General features: G+C 44.6%; 2 protein-coding genes across 6 annotated transcripts in view; one reads left to right on the top strand and one right to left on the bottom strand.

The window, feature by feature from the left end:
- kidins220b (kinase D-interacting substrate 220b) overlaps positions 1–8272 on the top strand; it is a 22374-nt gene extending 14102 nt beyond the window's left edge. For 2 of the 5 annotated variants that reach the window (XM_023394287.2, XM_023394288.2), the window contains exons 23-30: positions 1–61; positions 158–393; positions 1256–1378; positions 2409–2438; positions 3225–3362; positions 3484–3582; positions 4990–5220; positions 5361–8272. The exon at positions 1–61 is cut by the window's left edge and continues 118 nt beyond it. In XM_023394287.2, coding sequence (XP_023250055.1) covers positions 1–61; positions 158–393; positions 1256–1378; positions 2409–2438; positions 3225–3362; positions 3484–3582; positions 4990–5220; positions 5361–6560 — 2118 coding nt within the window. In that variant the 3' untranslated portion in view covers positions 6561–8272. The remainder of the gene's footprint in view (positions 62–157; positions 394–1255; positions 1379–2408; positions 2439–3224; positions 3363–3483; positions 3583–4989; positions 5221–5360) is intronic. The other 3 variants (XM_023394290.2, XM_023394289.2, XM_023394291.2) reach the window with 3 other exon arrangements.
- A 394-nt stretch (positions 8273–8666) lies between these two features.
- id2b (inhibitor of DNA binding 2b) lies at positions 8667–11135 on the bottom strand. Its single transcript, XM_023394311.2, has 2 exons — positions 10657–11135; positions 8667–9867 (listed from the first exon to the last, which is right to left on the bottom strand). The coding sequence occupies exons 1-2, from the start codon at positions 10990–10992 to the stop codon at positions 9850–9852; spliced, it is 354 nt and encodes a 117-aa protein (XP_023250079.1). The 5' UTR covers positions 10993–11135; the 3' UTR covers positions 8667–9849.
- Positions 11136–12500: the final 1365 nt, after the last annotated feature.

Here is a 12500-nt window from a genome sequence, read left to right as displayed (position 1 = left end):
ATCCGCACCTTCCTGCCCTGCACCGTCAACCTGGACCCCAAGCTCCGAGAGATCATAGCAGGTAACTCAGAGTACTGCACATCTGGGCCCCCTCTTCTGTCCGATCCAGATGTTTTCTCTCTGTCTGATCCAGATGTTTTTTCTCTGTCTGATCCAGATGTTCGTGCGGCCCGGGAGCAGATGAATATGGGTGGGGTCACGTACCCGCCCCTCCCCCTGCCGGAGGCTCAGGCCCGCCCCTCCTCGGTCTACAGCCAGGTGTCGTCGGCGTGCTCGCCCTCCGCCTCCTTCAGCGGACCCTTCACCCAGCCACCGGGGGGCGTCGTCTCCCCGCAGCCTCACAGCAGCTACTACAGTGGCATGGCTGGACCACAGCACCCCTTCTACAACAGGGTGAGTGCAGGCTCCGCCCACACACCTCGCATGATGATGTCATTCAAATTGACAGATGACAGGTGTGGGCTCAGGTAAATCATCCACCTGGAACTCTATTAGAGATGATGAAACATGGTTCCTGATTGGCTAAGTGACGGTAACGCTGTGATGTCATCAGACTGTTCCCTGCTCACCTGGTTCAGTTCACCTTTCATTGTTTGTGTCTTCTGCTTCAGTATGATTTCATTCACACTGTGCTGTCAGCTGAGCTGTAACACATCTGTAACATCTATAACAGCTGTAATACATCTATAACATCTATAACAGCTGTAACACATCTGTAACATCTATAACAGCTGTAACACATCTGTAACATCTATAACAGCTGTAAAACATGTGTAACATCTATAACAGCTGTAACACATCTGTAACATCTATAACAGCTGTAATACATCTATAACATCTATAACAGCTGTAATACATCTATAACATCTATAACAGCTGTAATACATCTGTAACAATACCTGTAACAACCGCTGTAACATCTATAACATCTGTAATAACATCTGTAACAACAGCTGTAACAGCTGTAACACATCTGTAACAACAGCTATAAAACAGCTGTAACAACAGCTGTAACATCTATAACAGCTGTAGCACATCTGTAAGAATATTTACAACATCTATAACAGCTGTAACAACATCTGTAACAACAGCTGTAACATCTATAACATCTGTAACAACAGCTGTAACAGCTGACTTCCTGCCCGTCACAGTGTGATTTGAAGTGAGTTCTTATCTTTCTGTTGCCTCCTTCTTGTTGTGTGATGTTCAGATCATCACCATGAACATTATTTTGATTTTCTGCCCTCCCCCCCAGCCATATTTCCCCCATCACCTTTACCAGCTGCCACGCCCACTTGTGGGCTCCTCCTACCCATCACACCTTCATCCACGCCCGCCACCTAAAACCTCATACAGCAGGGACGCCAGCGCCGCACCTGTAAGTACAACACCTGAGTGGAGGACGGTTGTTTTTCTTTTGTCAGAGTGAATCAGAACAAACGTCTCCAGAAGAATGTGCAGCTGATTCTTTCTACCACATTCATTTTCTCTTTGTCTTTACACCCACGTGTTGGTTATTTTCCTGCAGGACTGAGGGAATAATTCTTCTTCCTGTCACGGTTGATCTGTTTCCTAATGAAGAGGATTAGTGCTTCATGTTGAATTTGGTCTTTTGTTAAATTTTGAGGTTAAAGTCAGAATTCTAATCCTCTTCGTTAGTTTCCTGTCAGGTTTGAACTGAAGTGAATTTCCAGCAGGAAAAAAAAACGAAGGATGAAGAGTTAGAAATGATGAAGATGAAGCTCCTTTAATAATTTAGAGATTTAACTGATGATGATTCTGTCAATAATCTGAACGTCTGTAAACGTCCAAGATTCAGTTTGTATCACAACAAGTTGCAACCAGCAAGTGGAAGCTCATTCACTCTGACTGAAATTGAATTAATAAATATGATTAGTAAATGAGTAAATCCATGTCGGCTAATCAATTAGATTCAGTAAGTGTTTCTGACAGATGTTTGACTTCGTGTATTATATTGTATTTATATGAACTATATTGATCATGAATGGCTAAAACTCAGTCTGATCAAGACTGAAACTTTCCCAGCTGCTGGTTTTCTTCCTCGTTCTTCTTCCACTGTTGACTCCGCCCGTCTCTTCTTCAGTGGTGGTGGATTTAGTTTTCTTCCTCTGACGCCCTGAAAGTGAAAACAGCTGTTGATCATCGTCACTGATTATCTACAGGAGACACCACCACTCGACATTAATACACTTCGATCAACCAACCATATAATTCAATGGGATTTATGGAAACGGACTCATGGCGGCTGAATGTTTCCACTCGGCCTTGCTGTCGCTTGTCTTTGTTTTCCTGATGTTTTATCTCCACTTGAGTTTCATTCCTCACCTGTCTGTCTGTCTGTCTGTCTGTCTGTCTGTCTGTCTGTCTGTCTGTCTGTCTGTCTGCAGTATAAAGTTTCATCTTTGAAAAGGAAGCAGGTATTGAACTCTTGAACTCTAACCAACACAACCAATCTTCCTTCCTTCCTTCCTTCCTTCCTTCCTTCCTTCACTGCTCTTGCTGCCGTCCTCCTTCAGCTAACTCCCTCTGAAGTGCTCTGCCTACAACTCCCAGCATGCACCTTGCCTGAACTAGCTGCTTGTAGCTTCAGTAGAGTAGCTGTTTGATCTACTCAGAGCGATAAGTGGTTTGACCTTTGGACCCCCCCCCCTTACACTCCCCCCAGGGTAAATACTGTTTGTGCTCAGGCCTGACACCTTTGTTAATAGAATGTAGACGTGTTTTAAACATGTTTTAAACATGTTTAAAACATGTTTAAAACATGTTTCAGACATATTGGAAACATGTTTTTAAGAATGAGTGAAGACTCTCGTTGGTAATAAAGTAAATGTAAACATGATGTGAGAGACAGAAATAAACCAACTAGTAGAACTAAGTGAATGTTTCTGATAAATGTAATATAAAATATAAAAACAGTTCTGATATGAAGACTCTTATTTTGATATCATAAACACAGACTTCCTGTTTTCACACTGAGCTTTTACAGGGTCACAAGTTGTTCATATATTTGAATGGAGTGTTTGTAGAGTGTCCACTTGTCCACTGACGACTCGCTGTAGATCAGAAACTCGTCACGACGGACTCCAGACAGACTCTGGATCAGTCCTGATAGTGTGTTCTCTTCACTCAGCTGGAAACTGTAAAACATCCAGTGATAAAAAGCTTTTTTCCTGGGAATCAAACCTGTGTGCATTTGTGTTCAGGGTTCAGCCTCTGTCGTGTCGGGAACTCCGGCCATCCTCCTCAGCTCCATGACAACGGAGTCCGTTTGTGAGCGCGTGCGGCAGATCGAAGGCATCGACCAGAGCATGATGGGACAGTACGCCGCCACCATCAGAAAGGTCGGTGACACGAGCAGCAGCACCGGGTGGTTACTGTGTTCGACTGTGTGAAGCACAACACGTTTCATGGGCTTCAGGATTTTACGTGTCAAACTTGAGACTTTCTGCATCTGGTTTTCAGGCCAACGTCAACGGCAGAGTTCTGACTCAGTGCAACATCGATGAGCTGAAGAAGGAGATGAGCATGAACTTTGGAGACTGGCAGCTCTTCAGAGCCACGGTCAGGCCACAGACACCACAACAACACCACCACAACAACACCACAACAATGCAACAACAACACCATGACAAAACAACAACATGACAACACCACAACAACACCACCACAACAACGCAACAACACCACCATGACAAAACAACAACATGACAACACCACAACAACAACACCACAACAACGCAACAACAACAACACCACCACAACAACACCACAACAATGCAACAACAACACCATGACAAAACAACAACATGACAACACCACAACAACACCACCACAACAACGCAACAACACCACCATGACAAAACAACAACATGACAACACCACAACAACAACACCACAACAACGCAACAACAACACCATGACAAAACAACAACATGACAACACCACAACAACAACACCACAACAATGCAACAACAACACCAACAAACACAACATGAAACAACACAACAAAACAACAACATGACAACACCACAACAACACCACAACAATGCAACAACAATGCAACAACACCACCATGACAAAACAACAACATGAGAACACCACAACAACACCACAACAACACCACCACAACAACACCACAACAATGCAACAACAATGCAACAACACCACCATGACAAAACAACAACATGAGAACACCACAACAACACCACAACAACACCACGACAACAACACCATGACAACGCAACAACAACACCATGACAAAACAACAACATGACAACACCACAACAACACCACAACAACGCAACAACACCACAACAACAACACCACAACGCAACAACAACAACACCACCACAACAACACCACAACAATGCAACAACACCACCATGACAAAACAACAACATGAGAACACCACAACAACACCATGACAACAACACCACAACAACACCACGACAACAACACCATGACAACGCAACAACAACACCATGACAAAACAACAACATGACAACACCACAACAACGCAACAACGCAACAACACCACCACAACACCACAACAACAACGCAACAACACCACAACAACAACACCACAACAACGCAACAACAACAACACCACAACAACAACACCACAACAACGCAACAACACCACAACAACAACACCACAACAACGCAACAAGACCACAACAACGCAACAACAACACCATGACTAAACAACAATATGACAACACCACAACACCACAACAACACAACAAAACAACATGACAACCCCACAACAACACCACGACAAAACAACAACATGACAACACCAGGACAACACGATTACAACACCACAACACAACAACAACAGCACCACGACAAAACAACAACATGACAAGAACACCACAACAACATGACAAAACAACATGACGACAACAGTGTAACTGAACTCACCATCATATTCAGGTTGTTGAATCCATCTCCTCTGTCTTACTGCAGGTGTTGGACATGCGTCACATTGAGAGTCAGGTTCTGCACGAGGAAGCGGCCAGTGAGCAAGGCAGTGTCGTCGGTGGTCATTCTGAAGTGGGAAGAAGAGCTGCGGCTCCGCCTCACGCCGGCGCCGCCAACACGGACGCTTCGCCAATGTACAGCTTCAACCTGAGCTTTGAGGAGCTGAGCACTGTGGGTCTGGACGAACCAACGCGACACGGAAACATGCAGTGGATGGTAAACACACAAATACAGTGACAGGAAGGGCAATCAGTTTAGAATCAATTCATCAATCAGAAAGTAGATAATTAGAATAATCAGCTGTTCACTTCATTCAAACTCAAACTCAGACACAGAAAACTCTTCTCTGTCTTCAGGGCGGAGCTCATCGAACCGCCAGCATGACCAGCCTCAACTCTCAGGAGTCGTCCAACGACATCGCCAAGCTGACAGACAAGCAGCAGGCCGAGTACCGCAACGCCTACCAGGAGTACATCGCCCAGATGGCCCAGCTGGAGATGGGCGGCGGCGGCGGAGAGAAGCCCGTCCAACCGCTGCCGGGACAGTTTATGACGTCATCGTCCGAGGACAAGAGCAAGGACGGCACTGAGCAGGATGGACGCAAACCCTACAGCAAGAGGAGCGGCAGCAAGCCGGCAGCAGACAACACTGACTTCCCCTCCAACGGTGACGCCCTGGACCCCATCACAGAGGAGGACGAGAAGGGCGACCATGGATCCTCCAAGTCCCTGTTGACACGCAAAACCTCGGCAGAAAGAGGCGGGCTGTTCCAGGGCGCCGCAGACCTGAAGCTGAAGGCCGGCGGGGGGCTGCGCTACCAGAAGCTGACCAGCGACGATGAAGAGTCTGAGGAGTCCGATAATGCCCCCCTGCTGAAAGACGGCAAGAAAGTGGGCGACCCCAAACTGCCCAGTGGTTCGCTAGCACTGAAAGGGAAGGACTACCTGTCGGACGCCATGCTGGACAAGAAGGACTCGTCCGACTCCGGTGTACGTTCCAACGAGAGCTCGCCCAACCACTCGCTGCAGGACGAGGAGGCAGACCTGTCACAGCTCGAGAGGGCCAACCTGATCGAGCTGGACGAGGAGAGCCTGGCCAGGAAGCGAGGCCTTCCCAGCAGCCTCAGCGGCCTCCAGGACCCGGTCGTCGCCCGCATGTCCATCTGCTCGGAGGACCAGTGCAGCCTGCTGGCCAGCAGCCCAGAGGAAAGCTGGCCCTCGTCCAAGAGCTACAACTTGAACCGCACGCCGAGCAACGTGACGCTCAACAACAACACCAACGCCCAACAGGGCAACCGCCCCCGCCAGCCCGCAGAGGGCTCCAGCTCCTCCTCCAACCCCACCTCCTCGTCCTCCACCGGCGACGTCATCATGTCCCCCAGCACCGGGACCACCGGCACCTCTGGGACCACCACCGCCACCAGGCCAGGGCCGAACAACGAGAACGTCCGAGTGGTTCACCTGAAGAGGGGCCTGAAGCCCGGTGACCCGCCAGAGATCTGCGCTGTGTCCTCAGACACCGTCACCTTCGGCGAGGAACGCGAGAGCATCCTGTGACCTCACAAATAAAGAGAGGGTCCGCCGGGAGCCGCCTCCACCTTCTGAACCAATCAGAAGCTTCTACTGAGATGTGAGGGCTGCTGGTGGACTGGTAGTTTAGTGCTTGGTGCATGTTCACAGGTGTAGTAGTGACCTAGACACTTGATTCTGACTAGAAGCAGCTGCATGTTGTTGTTGTAATGTGATCTCTGTCTCCAGGAATCGACCTGCAGATGTTAAACACAATATTAATGTCACATATGGAAAACATTTAGACGCTTTAGACGAGTGACTTTAGTGTCCCCTGCAGATATTCAGTGTTCATTGTTACTGTGCATAAAAAAAATCCTTCACTGAACCTGAGTGTGTGAGTCCCAGCATCAGACAGGAAGCAGAGCCGACCCCACGTCGTATTCATTTCCTGCATCTATTTATTAAACACTACGGGGGGGGGTCTCTGAACAGCTTCATGATCAGAGTGAGGAAAGGAGCTTCACTGCTTCCTCTCTCATCTCCTTTAGGAAACACTGGAGCTTCCTTTACCAAAGGAAAGGAGACATGCCGTCCCACAATCCCTTGCTGCAGCAACATTTAAAACCACAGCAGAGCCACATAAATGTAGAAACATCAGAGCAGCTGTTTCTGTCTGATGGACTGAAGCTCAGATCCATAAATATAGATTCATTCTCTTTCAGTCAGTCAGGAGTCGTGATGAAGAACGGGCTGATGAATCTGTAGTTACATCATCATCATCATAAGTGCATGCTATAGTCTATACATTAATGTTTCACTGAATCCTCCCATTGTGGAAAGACCTAAACATGAACTTTCTCTAGTTAACAATTATATAGAAACATCAGGAAACTATAAACTTCTGTCTGAATATAATTTATTCTCAGTGCATTATTTCTATTTAATTATTATTTTAATGACTCAACTTTCTCAGTTTGTCTTTTTCTTTCATGTTTTTTTACATTTCATCCTGTTTGTTTCTGTGGTTGAAGGATTGATCCTCCAGGTGTTAAAAATAAAATTAGTTAAAATAAAAGATCTTAGTGTAGTAACAGTCAGATTCTTTCTCATGACGTTTTCCATGGAGGTCAGAGGTCAGATCTGCTGCTGTGGATTCACACGCTGAAAACCTCGTCCACCCCTGCCACATTCACTTCTCTGTGATTCAGGTTATTGACTTCAGATAAAAGCTGTTGTAGTGTCAGTATTAAGTCGTTCAGTGTTGGTGGTTTTTGTGTTTGTAGTTTAGCGTTTTATTCAAACCGACTCAAAAACTCATCGGCAGCTCTTCTGTTCGTAAACTGAACATTATCGGACATTTGAAGGCTTTTAGATATTGATGATGATTTGATGTGTCCCATTGGATTAAATGTCAGGGAAGTCTTTGAATATCAGGTTTGTTTTTCACTTTCATTAAATCTGTGATGGAACAAAGTTTTCTCTGCAGCTCAGATTTTCTCCAGAATTAAAAAGGATAAAAAATTAAAAAAAATCTGCCAAAATGTATTTGTAGAAATAAACATGAAGTATAAACATTGGTGACGAGCTCAGTGTCAGGTCCGTGTTCTCGTGTCTGCATGAAGCTGCACGTCGATGATGATGAAGTTGTTGTAGAGTTTTACAGTGTTGTTCTGTGATCATGTGACTCGTGGTGTGAAGGTGAAGTTAGTGGAATCTGTCCTGCACTAAAACATGAATAAATAACATCTGAACGTTGATGCTTCGTGACTATTTCTTAAAATTACATTCATATTTGAATTGTTTTTGTTACCTGATCTATAATTAAACTACACATGGACAGAGACCTTTATACTGGAGGAGCATTAATGTTTTGTAAAATTTTTAAGGATGTCAGAAAAATCAGTTTGTGTTTTGATATTTTGGATCAAATGTGAATTTTTTTTGTCTTTTCTTTTGTGAGACTAAATTTAATCATTGATGCAAAAGTCTCAATGTAAAAACATGGAATCTGTATGACTTCTATCAAAAAACACAAAACAATACAAAAACCCCTGATAATAAATTTGAAGAATACCTGGCTTTTACTTTGAAAAGGCAAAAAGCTCAATGCTTCAGTTTGGAGTTTAAGTCTTAAAAATTTGAGCCAAAAACTATTTGGTGAATTTTTTTTATTTGAATTTCAGACATATGTACAAATGTGTCAAAAAATAACTATTCAATCTTGTAATTTTCTTTTCAGTATAAAAGTGCAACAGGCTGTGCCTTACACTCCACCGCTGAAGTCAAAGAAAATATTTAAATGTGGGACTTTTTTTGCAGAATGTGTCGTAGTAATTTAACACAAAATAAAACCAAAAAAATCAAAATAAATGAGATCACACTGTAGACTTTAACGTTGAAAAGATATGAATATTTCCTCCTCCTGTGGCAGCAGATTTCAGGTTGCAGAGTTTAAATTGTAAAAACCTTTGACCAAACTGAGAATTTTGAGTTCAAACTATGAGTCAACTAAAAATATCAAAATACTGTTTTGATTTGCAGCAGAAAGAATTTCCCATAATTCCTGCAAAACCACAACAACAGAAGATGAACAGATAATTTAAAAAAGGACCAACATATTTCTCTAGACTTTTATTTTGAAGAGTCAAAGCTGTGAAGCTCTCTTCTTCTGTGGTGGCAGATTTCATGATGCGTTCCCCTTCAACAGGGAAGTCTAAACACCAAACAATGAATCCCCAACCCTGAAATCCAAGATGGCCGCTGCCGCACACACAGAACTGTCTGGGGACATGTTGCTACGGTGTAATGTTGTTATCAACTGGTTCTGTTAACGACAACAACAACAACAACAACAACAACAACAAGGTCCTGACTGTTCGAGAGCGCGATCAGCTTAGGTGTGTTGTCACTCCCAGCTCTGACTTCCCAGTGTAAGTGAACGCAGCACCAGAGTGAGAGTTAAAAATAATCATGGTGGAAAACGATGAACTGTCACAGTAAAGGTTGATTTGTGTCAGCTGAGCTCTGATGTGTCCCAGTTGTGAGTCTTATTTTGACAATCAAGCAGGAAGTGCAGGACAATAGAAAGGAAGTTAAAGGAATTCTGAAGTCAAAACTAAATCTCAGGTCCAGCTCACATCTCCAGTCTCAAAGTCCGAGTTTAACAGATTCAATCCAGACTTGATCCAAATCAGACTCGGATCAAAGGTTGTGATTCTGAGTGGCCGAGGTTTCTGTGATGATGCAAACAAACAAGATCAGATCGCCTCCTCGTCCAGTTCAGACAAGACCGACACCGAGTCCAGAGAAGGACGACTCAGTATCTGTGGTGACGTCAGGTCGAATCAGGCTCCTGCAAGAGGCGAGACGGAGAAGCATCATGTTAGACTGATACTGTCCACAGGCTTTTAATGTGAAAGGACATAGTGTGTCCTCCTTTGGGGGATGTGCAGAACACAGTTTGCGTATCATTAAATTTTAGGGTGTCTACTTGGTTGGGTTTAAGTTAAGATTGACTTAGCTTTAGCTTTAGGTTAGCTTAAGGTTATGATCTGTCCTCTGAAGTCACAGATACACGACTGTGTGTGAGGACCGGACATTTAGTCTCAAAGGCTCAGATCTGGGTTTAAGGTTCAGGTCAGGGGGAGGGAAAGCATGATATACAAGACGGTGTGTGTGTGTGTGTGTCCAGCTCTGAATGTGACCAGAACAACCACAAGGTCAAAGGTCAAATCCCTCTGTGGTGTCGCAGCCACAAGAACAGTCAGTGGTTCCTAAACATTAAAGCACCTGATCAGTCAGCTTAATCAATATTAAACAAATAGTTTTCAGATCAACAAAAGTCAAAACCACAGTCACAAAACTGCTGAGGCATCAGAGGTCAGAGGTCATCACGGACCTGGACTTTATATGATGTTTGTTTAACAAGCTGAAGAAACCAAAACAAACATCTTTAATCCAAATAAATTCAATATAAAATCAATAACAAGAAGATTTCATTATTTTGTTTTCTTTGTTCCTTTATTTTTTTTCATCGAAAACAAAATGATGAACAGAAGCCGTTTGAAAACAGACGGTCAAAGCTGATCAGCTATCAATACCTGATCAATAAGCAGATACACGGTACTGAACTGTTTCCTACCTGGCAGGTGTGGGTCTCGACACCGGCGCTCTGGCCGCTCTGTGTCCGCTGTGCGCGCTGCTGTCGCCGGTCACAGCGGTGCGGTTCTCCTCGGTCTGCGGGCGGGCAGGAGGCGTCCAGCTCGGTCTGCAGGTCCAGGATGTAGTCGATGACATGCTGCAGGATCTCCACCCTGCTGGCGGCGCGTCCGGGCGGCACCCCGGGCACCAGCTGCCGCAGCAGCCGGTAACACAGGTTCATGTCCCGCAGCAGGAGAACCGGGACCTGCGGGTCTTCCGCCGCTTGGCTCTTGTTCCGGGAGGAGTCCGGTGACGGCACCGGGCTCCCGGCTGTCATGTCTCCTGGTGGACAGTGAGCTTCACATGAGAAAACCCGCCTCCACCGGATCAGAACCTGCAAAGGGCGGGACGCTGACACACCGGAGGTGGCAGGAAAACACCTGCAGACCAGAGCAGAGACTGAGCTTCTTATAGAGAGGCTGCAGTCTGAGCTGAACGCTCATTGGCTCTAACAGAATGTCAATCATCTTTTCAAATGAGCTGATTGAACCGTCTGAGTGACAGCTCACCTGTCTCAATAACGTTTAGACAATTAAATAAATACACATCGAATAAAGCAAGTACTCTGACAATGACGTCATCAGAGCTCCATGGTCAGGTTGCTGTGACCACACGTGTCTCATGCTGAGCCTCTGAGGCCACCGTAGGTGATGACGTAGAGCTCTCATTTGACTGGGGTGATTTGCAGAGTGTCTGGAGGCCGTGACATGAGAGCAGCTGCACAACAACAGTGATGAAGCTCACGCTGTGCATCTTATCTTTCTGTGATCAGAGACACCAACATGCAAAACACGGCTGCAGCTGCTGCTAATATACAACATATTCAAATGCGTGAAGCCGCACAGGTGTTTGACTGTTGGACTCACACTGACATTTTCCTAACAGAGGAATAACAACAGGCTTCTGCTGTTTGTTTTGCAAATGTTGAGAATGTGAGTTTGTGCCAGAGTCAAGCTGCTGGACCTGCAGAGAACAGGCTTCGTTATAATGTCTGGCTGCTCAGTTAAAGTGTTTCACCTTTTAAACTTCATATGATCAGCTGTGAAGTGACTTTAAATACAGTGTTATCACTTTCTTAGTCTATTGCGTCTCAGTATTTTATTAATGGTTTCACAATTTACAATCAAACTGATCACAATGTTTCTTTCATGATCATTTTTGCACTTTTGTTAGAGCTGCACAATTAATCACAATAACATTGAAATCACACTGGCCCTCATTTATCAAACGAACGTGCGGCAGAAAACCGTGCGTACGACCGTTTCCACGCAAGCTTCGGCATTTATCAATTTGGACGTGAGCGGACGCTACGATCAGATCTCACGTCAGGTCTGAGCTCGTGTACGCAAATCTGGATTTGCGGTGCAGCAGCAAAATCTGGCTGAGTCTGAAAAGAATTATTAAACAAACCTCAAAATAAACAGTCACATATTTAGAACAGATCAAAACGGATTCTTAAAACGAATAAAACAAGATAAAGAAAATTTAAATTTTAAAAAAGCCCTCGTTTTTTACTGATACCACTTTTTTGTACAATAAAACAATATGAGAGGCTAAATAGCCAAACATGACATGTAATTATTGCACATTAAAATTTGAAATAATAATAAATACAAGCAGAAATGTGTGTTTGCAAATGAACTCATGGCAAAATTGTGTAATTGTTTATGGTTTTTTCCGATGGGTGTGACACAACTGGAACAACAATTAAACATCTGGTGAGATAATCATTGTTGCACTGTGGTTGGCCAGATGTTTACTCACTCCCTTATTTAAACAGATGCT

Source organism: Seriola lalandi, unplaced genomic scaffold (genome assembly GCF_002814215.2).
Source record: "Seriola lalandi dorsalis isolate HSWRI2012SDOR001 ecotype SW California unplaced genomic scaffold, Sedor1 jcf7180002054947, whole genome shotgun sequence".
In the NCBI taxonomy this organism is placed as follows: Eukaryota; Metazoa; Chordata; class Actinopteri; order Carangiformes; family Carangidae; genus Seriola; species Seriola lalandi.
Note: the sequence above shows the minus strand (reverse complement) of the source record. Positions and strands in the feature narration are given on the sequence as shown.